The 12,986-nt window shown below is 45.7% G+C and overlaps 1 protein-coding gene across 1 annotated transcript in view; it reads left to right on the plus strand.

The window, feature by feature from the left end:
* The first annotated feature begins 6,149 nt into the window (after positions 1-6,149).
* Positions 6,150-12,986, plus strand: part of KDM3B (lysine demethylase 3B) — a 98,899-nt gene continuing 92,062 nt past the window's right edge. The window contains exon 1 of the mRNA XM_077265560.1: positions 6,150-6,534. Coding sequence (XP_077121675.1) covers positions 6,370-6,534 — 165 coding nt within the window. The 5' untranslated portion in view covers positions 6,150-6,369. The remainder of the gene's footprint in view (positions 6,535-12,986) is intronic.

Consider the following 12,986-nt stretch of genomic DNA (forward strand, 5'->3'; position numbering starts at 1 on the left):
CTGTAGCTTGTAAAATAAAGGGTTAAATGGCGGAAAAAATTGGCGTGGGCTCCCGCGCAATTTTCTCTACCAGAGTGGTAAAGCCAGTGACTGAGGGCAGATATTAATAGCCTAGAGAGGGTCCATGGTTATAGGACCCCCCCCTGGCTACAAACATCTGCCCCCAGCCACCCCAGAAAAGGCACATCTGGAAGATGCGCCTATTCTGGCACTTGGCCACTCTCTTCCCACTCCCGTGTAGCGGTTGGATATGGGGTAATGAAGGGTTAATGTCACCTTGCTATTGTAAGGTGACATTAAGCCAGATTAATAATGGAGAGGCGTCAGTTATGACACCTATCCATTATTAAGCCAATAGTATGAAATGGTTAATAAAACACACACACATTATTTAAAAGTATTTTAATGAAATAAAGACACATGTTGTTGTAATATTTTATTAGACTTTTAATCCACCTGAAGACCATCGTCCTGTAACAAAGTAAAAAAAAACAAACAACAATATTCCATACCTTCCGTCGTTATGTCCCGCCACGATGTAAATCCATCTGAACCCCGGGTGCTGAATGGAAAGCTGGGTGATCTGTAGTTACCTTGAGTTGCGGTGAGGCGCCCTCTGCTGGATGTCCTCATGAACTGCAGCCTTGGAAAAGTTCCCATTCTCGAGTTCATTTGAGGACATCCAGCAGAGGGCGCATCACCGCAACTCAAGGTACTACAGGGTGCGTTCAGAAAAGTCTGATTTATCAAAATACAACAATTAACCCGATCAGTAAACACCATAAATGGAAAAAATGGCGCAATTCCCTCAAAAAGTTGAAACAAGTGATCAAAAAGTCACATCTACCTTTAAAATGGTATTAATAAAAATGTCATCTCGCCCCGCAAAAAATAAGCCATCACACAGCTCCATCTGCAGAAAAATATGTTACAGGTTGCAGAAAATGGCCACACAACCCCCCCCCCCATTTTTTTTTTTTAAACTTGTTTTGTTTTTTCACCACTAAGATAATTTAAAAAAAATGGACGTTTGGTATCGCTGTAATTGTATTGATGAGGAGAATCGCACTGCAAAGTAATTTTTACCACACAATGTACACAGTATAACCATTCCCATAAAAAAAATTGCCAATTGTTTTTTTCTTCACAATTTCGCCACACTTGGCGTTTTTTTCACCCTTTCCCAGTACATGGTGGTAAAATGACTGGTGACATTCAAAAGTACAACTTGGCCCACAAAAAACAAGTCCTCATGCGGCCATATTGACAGAAAAATAAAAGTCATGGCTGTGGGAAGAAGGGGAGCAAATTTGGAAACTAGTAAACGAAAATGGGCTGTGGGAGAAAGGTCTAAGTTTTGGGTAGGAGAATCACAGGGGGCGCTGTGTGCGTACTACCAAGATATATGGCTCCATGGGCGGACATAATTCCGGTTCAGCCGATGCAGCAGCATCGGGGCCCGGAGGCTCTGGGGGGCCTTTACAGGCAGGGCCAGCGTTAGGGTAGGCAGCTGCCTAGGGCCCCGATCCCCAGGGGGCCCTCAGCTAGCGGCACATCACGCAGCCGCTATGAGACGCCTGTGAGGACTCCCCCGCCACATTGAACTATACCAGCATCTGCCGGTACAGTTCAAAGCAATGATGGAGGAGAGAGCGTCAGATGACACTCCCTCTCCCATCATTCCCCGCTCTACCTCTGACACTGCGGGTGCGCGATGACGTCATTGCGCACTCACTGTGTGCCAGGCAGTGCAGCGGCAGCCGCTGAGACAGGAGCTGGGAGCAGCGCGGGCACGAGGAGAGGTGAGGAGTGTTTTTTTTATACTATTTTTATGCTATAACAGTGAGTACTGGACTGTGGGGCCATTCTGGGGGGGAAGAGATGCGGGCTGTGCTATATACTACATGGCTGTGCTATATGCTACGTGGGCTGTTATATACTACCTGGGCTGTGCTATATGCTACGAGGGCTGTGCGGATACTACATTGCTGTTCTATATACTACGTGGGCTGTGCTGTATACTACATGGCTGTTCTATATACTAAGTGGGCTGTTCTATATACTACGTGGGCTGTGTTATATACTGTGGCTGTGCTATATGCTACATGGGCTGTGCTATCTACTACATGGCTGTTCTATATACTACGTGGGCTGTGCTGTATACTACATGGCTGATCTATATACTATGTAGGCTGTGTTATATACTACGTAGGCTGTGCTATATACTACATGGCTGTTCTATATACTATGTGGGCTGTTCTGTATACTACATGGCTGTTCTATATACTACGTGGGCTGTGCTATATACTATGTGGGCTGTGTTATATACTACATGGCTGTTCTATATACGATGTGGGCTGTTCTGTATGCTACGTGGGCTGTGCTGTATACTACATGGCTGTTCTATGTACTACGTGGGCTATTCTATATACTACATGGGCTGTTATATACTACGTGGGCTGTGCTATATGCTACATGGCTGTTCTATATACTACATGGGCTGTGCTGTATACTACATGGCTGTTTTATATACTACGTGGGCTGTGCTATATACTACATGGGCTGTGTTATATATTACATGTCTGTTCTATATACTACATGGGCTGTGCTTAAACAAAAAATCATGAAGCATAAATGTAATATGTGGCCGAGAGCAATACAATACAGCTCCCCCAAAATCAGTATCCAGATACACTGGATCACCAGGACAACTCCAACAATCATGTATTACGGCAAGGAAACGGAGTGAAAAAATCCCAAAGATCATAGTAGAAAAGACAACTTTATTAGTACAAAAATACATAGCAAGAAATATGATCAATTAAAACAATGCACCGAAACAGGAAGTAAGTAGAGAGAAACTCTAGGTATACTGGTGTAAATGGGAGACACTACATGTATCCGGGGGTGAGTATGCTGCTAGCAATGCAGCTACTATAATATCCTATATTTACAGAGCAGTTCCAAAAAATCCAGGTGTCAAAGACAATACCCCATAAGGAACATACCTAGCAAATAAATAGCCTATACATGCTCACCCATAGTGTGGCCGGACAGCTCACCCACTATGCACCAGGAGCCCCTTGACGCACGTTTCGCCGCCAAGCTTTTTCAAAAGGGGTTCCTCACTTATGTATAGCACAGTACCATAGTATGTATGTATGTGTGTGTGTATATATATAATATATATATATATATATATATATATATATATATATAGCGTTGTCGCTAGCTTTGTCACCTTAAAAGGAGGGGGGCCCAGACACATTTCCTGCACAGGGGCCCCAAGCTGTCTGTGTCCGCCCCTGCTAGGCTCATGTGTATGTATATAGCCAACCCTCGACCCAACAGCTATGTCCAGCTGTCCCCCAATATCGCTGCTCCCATTCGCTTCCAAACTCCTGGAGCAGCACGTCCACGCTGACTTTCCTCCCACCTCTCATCTAACTTGCTGTTTGACAATCTACAATCTGGTTTCTGCCCCCATCACTCAACAGCCCTAACCAATATTACTAATGACCTACTTACAGCCAAAGCTAACGGACAATACTCTGTACCCCTCCTTCCAGACCTGTCCTCTGCCTTCGACACAGTTGACCACTGCCTCCTACTACAGATCCTCTCCTCCTTTGGCATCAAAGACCTCGCCCTATCCTGGATCTCCTCTTACCTTTCCAACCGCACATTCAGCGTCTCCCACTCCCACACTACCCCCTCATCCCACCCTCTCTCTCTGTTGGGAGTCCCCCAAGGCTCTGTACTAGGACCCCTACTCTTCTCAATCTATACACTTGGCCTGGGACAACTCAAAGTCCCATGGATTCCAGTACAATCTTTATGCTGATGACACTCAGATCTACCTCTCTGGCCCAGACGTCCCCTCTCTGCTGTCCAGAATCCCGGAGTGTCTATCAGCCATATTCTCCTTCTTCTCCTCTCGCTTTCTCAAGCTCAATGTGGACAAATCTGAACTCCTCATCTTTCCTCCATCTCATAGATCTTCCATACCTGACTTATCTATCGCAATCAACGATATCACGCTTCCCCCCGTACCGGAAGTCCGCTGCCTCGGAGTAACCCTTGACTCTGTCCAGTCCTTCAAACCGCACATCCAAGCTCTTTCCACCTCCTGTCGCCTCCAGCTCAAAAATATGTCCAGAATCCGTCCTTTCCTCAACCGTCATTCTACTAAAATGCTTGTGCATACCCTCATCTCCCGCCTTGACTACTGCAACATCCTTTTCTGTGGCCTCCCTGCTAACACCCTTGCACCTCTCCAGTCATCCTTAACTCTTGCTTGCCTCATACAGTGCTATGGTGTTGTCCCAGGAGTTACTTTTTACCATGTTGGATTAAAGTTTTACATTTTACAAGAAGCTGGAACCATTTTTTTTTTCTTTGTGGAGTCTCAGTACGTCTCATCAGGAAGGAGTTCCGGATTTCTTTCATCTATCGGTGAGCTGGCATTTTTTGTCTTTTCGTTTATCCTTAACTCTGCTGCCCGACTAATTCATCTCTCTCCTCGCAACTCCTCCGCTTCCCCCCTCTGCAAATCTCTTCACTGGCTCCCATTCCCTCAGCGTATCCAGTTCAAATTACTAATACTGACCTACAAAGCCATCCACAACCTGTCTCCTCCATATATCTCTGAACTATATATACTGGCCCATCAGACCATGTGGGGGTCATCACAACAGACCCTAATCACAGGACAATAAAACATTCCTTATCTAAGAATTGGCCCAATATTTATGGACGTAACTGTTTATCACCCATGGTAATTCTGCTTCATGTCACCTGTCTTATCCATGGGTTTTTTTTCCCCTCACCCTTTTTTTTTTTTTTCCTATACTATGTTGTGCATAAATATGTGATTCTTCAGAATTTGTTTTAGTCTTTGCCTGATGAAGAGACGTATGTAGTCTCGAAAGCTTGCAATTTGTTACCATCTTTTCAGTTAGCCATTAAAAGGTATCAACCACTGAGGACTCTCAATTCTAAATATTTTTCTATCTACTGGCTAACACGGTACCAAGATATATATCTTTCCTGTACGTAAGTGATATCTGTAATTTGTATGTAACCCCTCCTCATGTACAGCACCATGGAATCAATGGTGCTATATAAATAAATAATAGTAATAATATATATATCTATATATATATCTATATATATAATTATTATTATTATTTATTGTTATAGCGCCATTTATTCCATGGCGCTTTACAAGTGAGGAGGGGTATACATAATAAAAACAAGTACAATAATCTTGAACAATACAAGTCATAACTGGTACAGGAGGAGTGAGGACCCTGCCCGCGAGGGCTCCCAATCTACATGGGATGGGTGAGAATACAGTAGGTGAGGATAGAGCTGATCGTGCAGCGGTTGGTTGATCGGTGGTTACTGCAGGTTGTAGGCTTGTCGGAAGAGGTGAGTCTTCAGACTCTTTTTGAAGGTTTCGATGGTGGGCGAGAGTCTGATGTGTTGTGGTAGAGGGTTCCAGAGTAGGGGTGATACGCGAGAGATATATACACGAGCCCAGCAGGGGCGGACACAGAAAGCTTGGGGCCCCTCTGCAGGAAATGTGTCTGGGCCCCCCTCCTTTTAAGGCAACAAAGCTATATATATATATATATATATACACACACACACGTGTATGCAGCCCCTTTAAACTAGCAGGAGCAGGGCCCTGTCCTGTGGAGGAGGTCCAGCATCGTGTTGCTCGCACTGTATTGCGCATGCGTCCACTTAGCCCTTGCCATTCCCCTCATTGGTCAGGCCCACCCACTTCCAGGCGCCATCCTCCTCGGTGTACTCCCCTATTGCTCCTCTTATTATCCTACTGGCCACGCCCATTGATCGCAAGCCGTGCACTGAGCGCATGCGCATTCCTTCACTGTTCACTAACAGATTCCACCGTTCCAGTCACCAGTATCCGCCTCCGCCTCTCTGTCGCTTATGAGCTTCTCTCCAACTGCGAATTGACCAATCGAATCATTACTTGTTTCCAGGATAAGCACGCACGGTGTACTCCAAACCACTAGGGGCGCTGTGCATTATAATCCTCACTTGCTTACACAGTTGAAGGGGGTGGGTTGCTCTGCATACTATTCCCTGTCAGCAGGGGGCGCTAGAGCATATGTTGTAGAGGCCGGGCTACACACGACATAGGGCGGTTTGAGGCATTGTTTTGGTGGCCGTTTCCCTCCTCACCACACGGGGCGCTGTTGACTCCTCGCAATGCGCTCCCAGCCGCTCGGCGGCGTCGTTGTGTAACGCGTTGTGTCCGCGGGTGCTGCAGAGGCCTCGCTCACTCTTTCACGGCCGGTGATCGCGCTGTGGTCTCGGGTAACCAGCCGGAGAGACATGGCGGCTCCGGTGTCCCCAGTGGGGAAGCGGCTGAGGCTGCTGTTTGACGAGAGCTCTTCCGGACGGGAGGGAGCTCCAGATCCGTCTATCCCGTTGGGGAAGCGGGCCTGGGAGGGCGGAACTGTGCGGGGGCTCAAAGGAGCGGCGCCCGAGGAGCTGGCGGTAAGTGGCCACTCCCGCCTCTACCTCGCGCTCTTCCGGACTTGGGACTCACTCGGGGCTCGGTGTGTAGTTTCGGCCTAGTCCGGCCCACTCCCGGTGCTACCGCTCCCGGCCCCGTGACTGCGGCCCCTCCCCCAGTGTAACTATAGAGGAGTGCTTATCAATGAGTGACCCCCGGAGTGTGCGCGGTGCCCCTCACTTCAGTGCTCGTGCCACCAGTGCGCCCCCTATCAGCCGCACAAAGTTTCTCCTGCAAAACAGAACTCGCTCATGTCACATTGTAGTGATCCCATAGCACGTCACTGCGATCAGCCCGGGAATCTGCCTAATAAATAACATAACACTACCTGACTGATCAGCCTGGGAATCTGCCTAATAACATAACACTACCTGACTGATCAGCCCGGGAATCTGCCTAATAACATAACACACTGCCCGACTGATCACTGCGATCAGCCTGGGAACCTGCCTAATAAATAACATAACACTACCTGACTGATCAGCCTGGGAACCTGCCTAATAACATAACACTACCTGACTGATCAGCCTGGGAATCTGCCTAATAACATAACACTGCCCGACTGATCACTGCGATCAGCCTGGGAACCTGCCTAATAAATAACAACACTACCTGACTGATCAGCCTGGGAATCTGCCTAATAACATAACACTACCTGACTGATCAGCCCGGGAATCTGCCTAATAACATAACACTACCTGACTGATCAGCCCGGGAATCTGCCTAATAACATAACACTACCTGACTGATCAGCCCGGGAATCTGCCTAATAACATAACACACTGCCCGACTGATCACTGCGATCAGCCTGGGAACCTGCCTAATAACATAACACTACCTGACTGATCAGCCCGGGAACCTGCCTAATAAATAACATAACACTACCTGACTGATCAGCCTGGGAATCTGCCTAATAACATAACACTACCTGACTGATCAGCCCGGGAATCTGCCTAATAACATAACACTACCTGACTGATCAGCCTGGGAATCTGCCTAATAACATAACACTGCCTGACTGATCAGCCCGGGAACCTGCCTAATAACATAACACTGCCTGACTGATCAGCCTGGGAATCTGCCTAATAAATAACAACACTGCCTGACTGATCAGCCTGGGAATCTGCCTAATAACATAACACTGCCTGACTGATCAGCCCGGGAATCTGCCTAATAACATAACACACTGCCTGACTGACTGATCACTGTGATCAGCCCGGGAATCTGCCTAATAACATAACACTACCTGACTGACTGATGACTGTGATCAGCCCGGGAATCTGCCTAATAAATAACATAACACTACCTGACTGATCAGCCCGGGAACCTGTCTAATAACATAACACTACCTGACTGACCGATCACTGTGATCAGCCCGGGAATCTGCCTAATAAATAACAACACTACCTGACTGATCAGCCCGGGAACCTGCCTAATAACATAACACTGCCTGACTGATCAGCCCGGGAACCTGCCTAATAACATAACACTACCTGACTGACCGATCACTGTGATCAGCCCGGGAATCTGCCTAATAAATAACAACACTACCTGACTGATCAGCCCGGGAACCTGCCTAATAACATAACACTATCTGACTGATCAGCCCGGGAATCTGCCTAATAAATAACAACACTACCTGACTGATCAGCCTGGGAATCTGCCCAGGGTGGATTGATTTAAATCACGCCGATTTAAATCATGATTTAAATCACGATTTAAATCAAAAGATTTTTTTCTATTTAAATCGGATCGATTTAAATCATGATTTTAATCATGATTTAAATCACTGATTTAAATCAAAAGGTTTTTTTTAATATAAATCACGATTAAAATGAGAAGTGAGAGCAGTGCGCATGTGCGCCCATAGTTACACGGACGAAACTAGGGGCAACGATCTAACGCCAGGGTGAGGGGGGGACCCCAAAGTAAGTAAAAATCTTTTTTGTTTTACTATATGGCAATAGGTAGGTGTTTAAAAGCAGCATGTCTTAATTGTATAAACTATTAATAGCCTCCACATTTTGTTCATACTGCCCCTTTAATTCCACACTTCTAGCTTGGTTTCACTTTTGGTTTAGTTTCTTTTTCCATTCAGTTGACATGCCCAAACTTGTTGGATAGTCAGCATCCTACAGAAACCTCTGGAAGAGCATGGCATTGTGAATGTTACACATATACAGCCTTTATTCTACTGAGTTAAACAACTCAGCTTTATCTCATGATGGAAGAACCTTTGGATGGTAAAATATTTTCCTCAAAAAGCAGTTTATTGAAAAAAATCCGATTTAAATCAAAAAAATCCGATTTAAATCAAAAAAATCCGATTTTTTTGATTTTTTAAAAAAAACATTGATTTTTATCCACCCTGAATCTGCCTAATAACATAACACTGCCTGACTGATCAGCCCGGGAATCTGCCTAATAGCATAACACTGCCTGACTGACTGATCACTGTGATCAGCCCGGGAATCTGCCTAATAAATAACAACACTGCCTGACTGATCAGCCTGGGAATCTGCCTAATAACATAACACTGCCTGACTGATCAGCCCGGGAATCTGCCTAATAACATAACACACTGCCTGACTGACTGATCACTGTGATCAGCCCGGGAATCTGCCTAATAACATAACACTGCCTGACTGATCAGCCTGGGAATCTGCCTAATAACATAACACTGCCTGACTGATCAGCCCGGGAATCTGCCTAATAACATAACACACTGCCTGACTGATGGCACATTGTAGTGATCTGTGTGATCTCCATAGCACATCCCTGTGATCAGCCAGATGTAGTATATCTAATTATGAGGCTGGGATCACACAAACGTACCTATATTGGGTCCTTTTTTTTTTTTTTTTTTATGAACCCAATAGCCTTGAATATGCGAGTCTCATCAGACATATGAAACATACCGTAATAGTGCGTGCTTCAATTTTATTTTTTTCCACGCACAGAGTTTTTTTATGTGACATAAACTCTTATGTGAACAGTCCAGTTGAGTAGTACTCGCCCTAGTGCTGTCCTTGTGATGTCCGTTTTCTCACAGACTGCGCTTGGACCACAACCTCAGTCATGAGTTCTTAGCCTTATGGTCATAATCAGATATACACTTCATGCCCCTAGGGTACTGTCACACAGTGGCACTTTGGTCGCTACGACGGCACGATCCGTGACGTTCCAGCGATATCCATACGATATCGCAGTGTCTGACACGCTACTGCGATCCGGATCCCCGCTGAGAATCGTACGTCGTAGCAGATCGTTTGGAACTTTCTTTCGTCGTCTAGTGTCCCGCTGTGGCGGCATGATTGCATCGTGTGACAAAGGTTGTATACGATGTGCGCACAGTAACCAATGGCTTCTACATCGCAAATACGTCATGAAATTATCGCTCCAGCGCCGTGTATTGCAACGTGTGACCGCAGTATACGACGCTGGAGCGATAATCAAGCGACGCTGCAACGTCACAGATCGTGCCGTCGTAGCGACCAAAGTGCCACTGTGTGACAGTACCCCTACACGGGGACAACTGTGATGTTCAGCCGTGTATGATCGATCTTGGTGGCTTCATCCCACTCCCTTAATTCTACTTTTCCCTTCTGCTTAGTAGTGGGATTAATTCTAGGTACACAAATTATTTAGCTCTTATGTACATAGATCTCTATTGTAAATATAAAAACTTATTTCCAAAATGTTATGTATTCGCCTTTCCATACGATAGAGGATAACATACTGATCGCCGAGGGTTCAACTTGCTGGGACCTCCAGTGATTCCAAGAAGGAGGCTTTGGAATCTGAGTAGGTGCGCCACCTCCATTCAAGTCAAAGCTATGCGGAGCCTGGTTCCTGTGGGCTCCAAGTGGTTGGAACTCAGAAAGTTAACCCCTATCCAATTGGGAAGCTATAACCTAGCAATTTCGGAATAACCATTTAAATAGGTTACCAATACGAAATAAAAAATGCCTGCAAATGTAAAAAAAAAACAACAGTCAAAACCGTATTTACTAATGATGAGCGAACGTGCTCGAATAAGGTGCTACCCGAGCATTCTTGGGTGCTGAGCTACTCGAAAAATATGTTTGAGTCCCCATGCCTGCATGTCTCACGGCTGTTTGACCCCTGTTTGTTAGGCAATCCCTGCATGTGTTGCGGCTGTCAAACAGACAGAGGGGTCTCCCAACACATTTTTCGAGCACGTTTGCTCGTCGCTAGTATTTACATCAGTGATCCATTACATCCATCCCTTCCTAGCGTTAGTGGCCAATAAACCGTAGTATGTGACTGCTGCGGTCACTAACAGGCTACCAGTAATCAAACACCAGGAGGACCCGTGGGTGGAAGTAGAGGCCGGTAGTATTTGCTTTTGTTCTTTTCAGAAGTTAGAAACTTTATTTAACGTGGTATTCTACTGTGCTATAGTTTAGGGGATAATTATTAGGTCATTGTTAGACCTTCATCAGAGCCATAGACAGTGAATGAATAGGTAAGGCTTGATTAATTTATCTTCTGGCCGCAGTGGCACCACCACTGTCAAGAGGGTAGGTGGTAATCCTTTTACAGTGGAATATCTCTTTAAGCAGGACATAATGAAAACCTTTTAAGCTATATAATGTACCTGTGGATTTGGAACAAGAGCTAGAAGCTGAGCACTAGTACAGCCCTACTACTTTTCACAATTTGTTACATTTGTAACCAGGAAAAGAAAGTTTCCTTCATAGTGACCTACCATTTTCCTAGGCCTATATGTCTCTGATTGCTAAAACGTAGCGCATTGTTTGATAAATTTGATGCAATTTTAGGGTATATTTGGACGCACAAGCAAATCGGACCTTAATGCACAGACTATCCGCGAGACCCGAGCCTGACCGCTTCATAGAAGTGGAGGTGCAGAGCTGCGGATTGTTATGGTATGGTTGACAATCAGCTGCTATGCACGCCTGTCATTGCTGGCTATCACCACCAGCTCTGGTGTGACCGCTGCTCCTACTCTACTGCAGACAAGAGCTAGCAATAACACTGAGAGCACGGCGTCAGGGTTCAGGTAGCGCTCGCCATGCCAAGATGCATTAAAGCCCCTTCATTTGCATATTAAATATATTGTCAAGGTGACTCAGTGGTTAGCATTGTTGCTTTGCAGTTCTGGGGACCTGGGTCCAAATCCCACCAAGGACAACATCTGCAAGGAGTTTGTATGTTCTCACTGTGTTTGTGTGGGTTTCCTCCAGGTTATTCAGGTTCCTCCCACATTCCAAAGACATACTGATAGGGAATGTAGACTGTGAGTCCCATCAGGGACAGTGATGATGTCAGTTATGCGCTGCGGAATTAATCGCTCTATATAAATGAGTAAAATAAATAAATACAATCTTCAGAGAATTAAATGGAAGCAACTAGGATTATTATTATTATTACGGTATTTATTTATATAGCACCATTAATTCCATGGTGTTGTACATGAGACTGGGTTACATCAAAATACAAATATAACTTACAGTAAACAAAACTAACAATGACAGACTGATACAGAGGGAAGAGGACCCTGCCCTTGCGGGCTTACATTCTACAGGATTATGGGGAAGGAGACAGTAGTTGAGAGTTGCAGTAGCTCCGATGGTGTTGAGGTGGCCGTGTGGTCATTACAGGCTGTAAACTTCTTTGAAGAGGTGGGTTTTCAGGTTTCTTTTGAAGGATCAAAATGTGGTGGATACCCGGACGTGTTGGGGCACAGAATTCCAGAGGATGGGGGATATTCGAGAGAAGTCTTGGAGGCGGTTGTGTGAGGAGCGAATAAGTGTGGAGGAGAGAAGGAGGTCTTGGGAGGACCGGAGATTACGTGAGGGAAGATATTGAGAGATTAGTTTGGAAATATACGGAGGAGAAAGGTTATGGATGGCTTTGTAGGTCAGTGTTAGTAGTTTAAACTGGATACGCTGGGAAATTGGGAGCCAGTGAAGGGATTTGCAAAGAGGGGAAGCAGGAGTGTAGTGAGGAGAGAGATAATTTAGTCGGGCAGCAGAGTTAAGGACGGACTGGAGGGGTGCGAGAGTGCTAGAAGGTGGGCCACAGAGGAGGATGTTGCAGTAGTCGAGGCGGGAGATGATGAGGGAATGCACAAGCATTTTGGTAGAGTGAGGGTTGGGGAAAACGGATTCTGGAAATATTTTTGAGCTGGAGGCAACAGGAGGTGGCGAGAGCTTGGATGTGCGGTTTGAAGGACAGGGCAGAGTCCAGGGTTACTCCGAGGCAGCGGATTTTGGGGACAGGGGAAAGTGTGATTTCATTCATTTTGATAGATAGATCAGGTAGGGAAGATATGCGAGATGGTGGAAAGATAATTAGTTCAGATTTGTCCACATTGAGTTTGAGGAAGCGAGAGGAGAAGAAGGAGGATATGACTGATAGACACTCTGGGATTCTGGAGAGTAGA

Source organism: Ranitomeya variabilis, chromosome 5 (assembly GCF_051348905.1).
Source record: "Ranitomeya variabilis isolate aRanVar5 chromosome 5, aRanVar5.hap1, whole genome shotgun sequence".
NCBI classification, from domain to species: Eukaryota; Metazoa; Chordata; class Amphibia; order Anura; family Dendrobatidae; genus Ranitomeya; species Ranitomeya variabilis.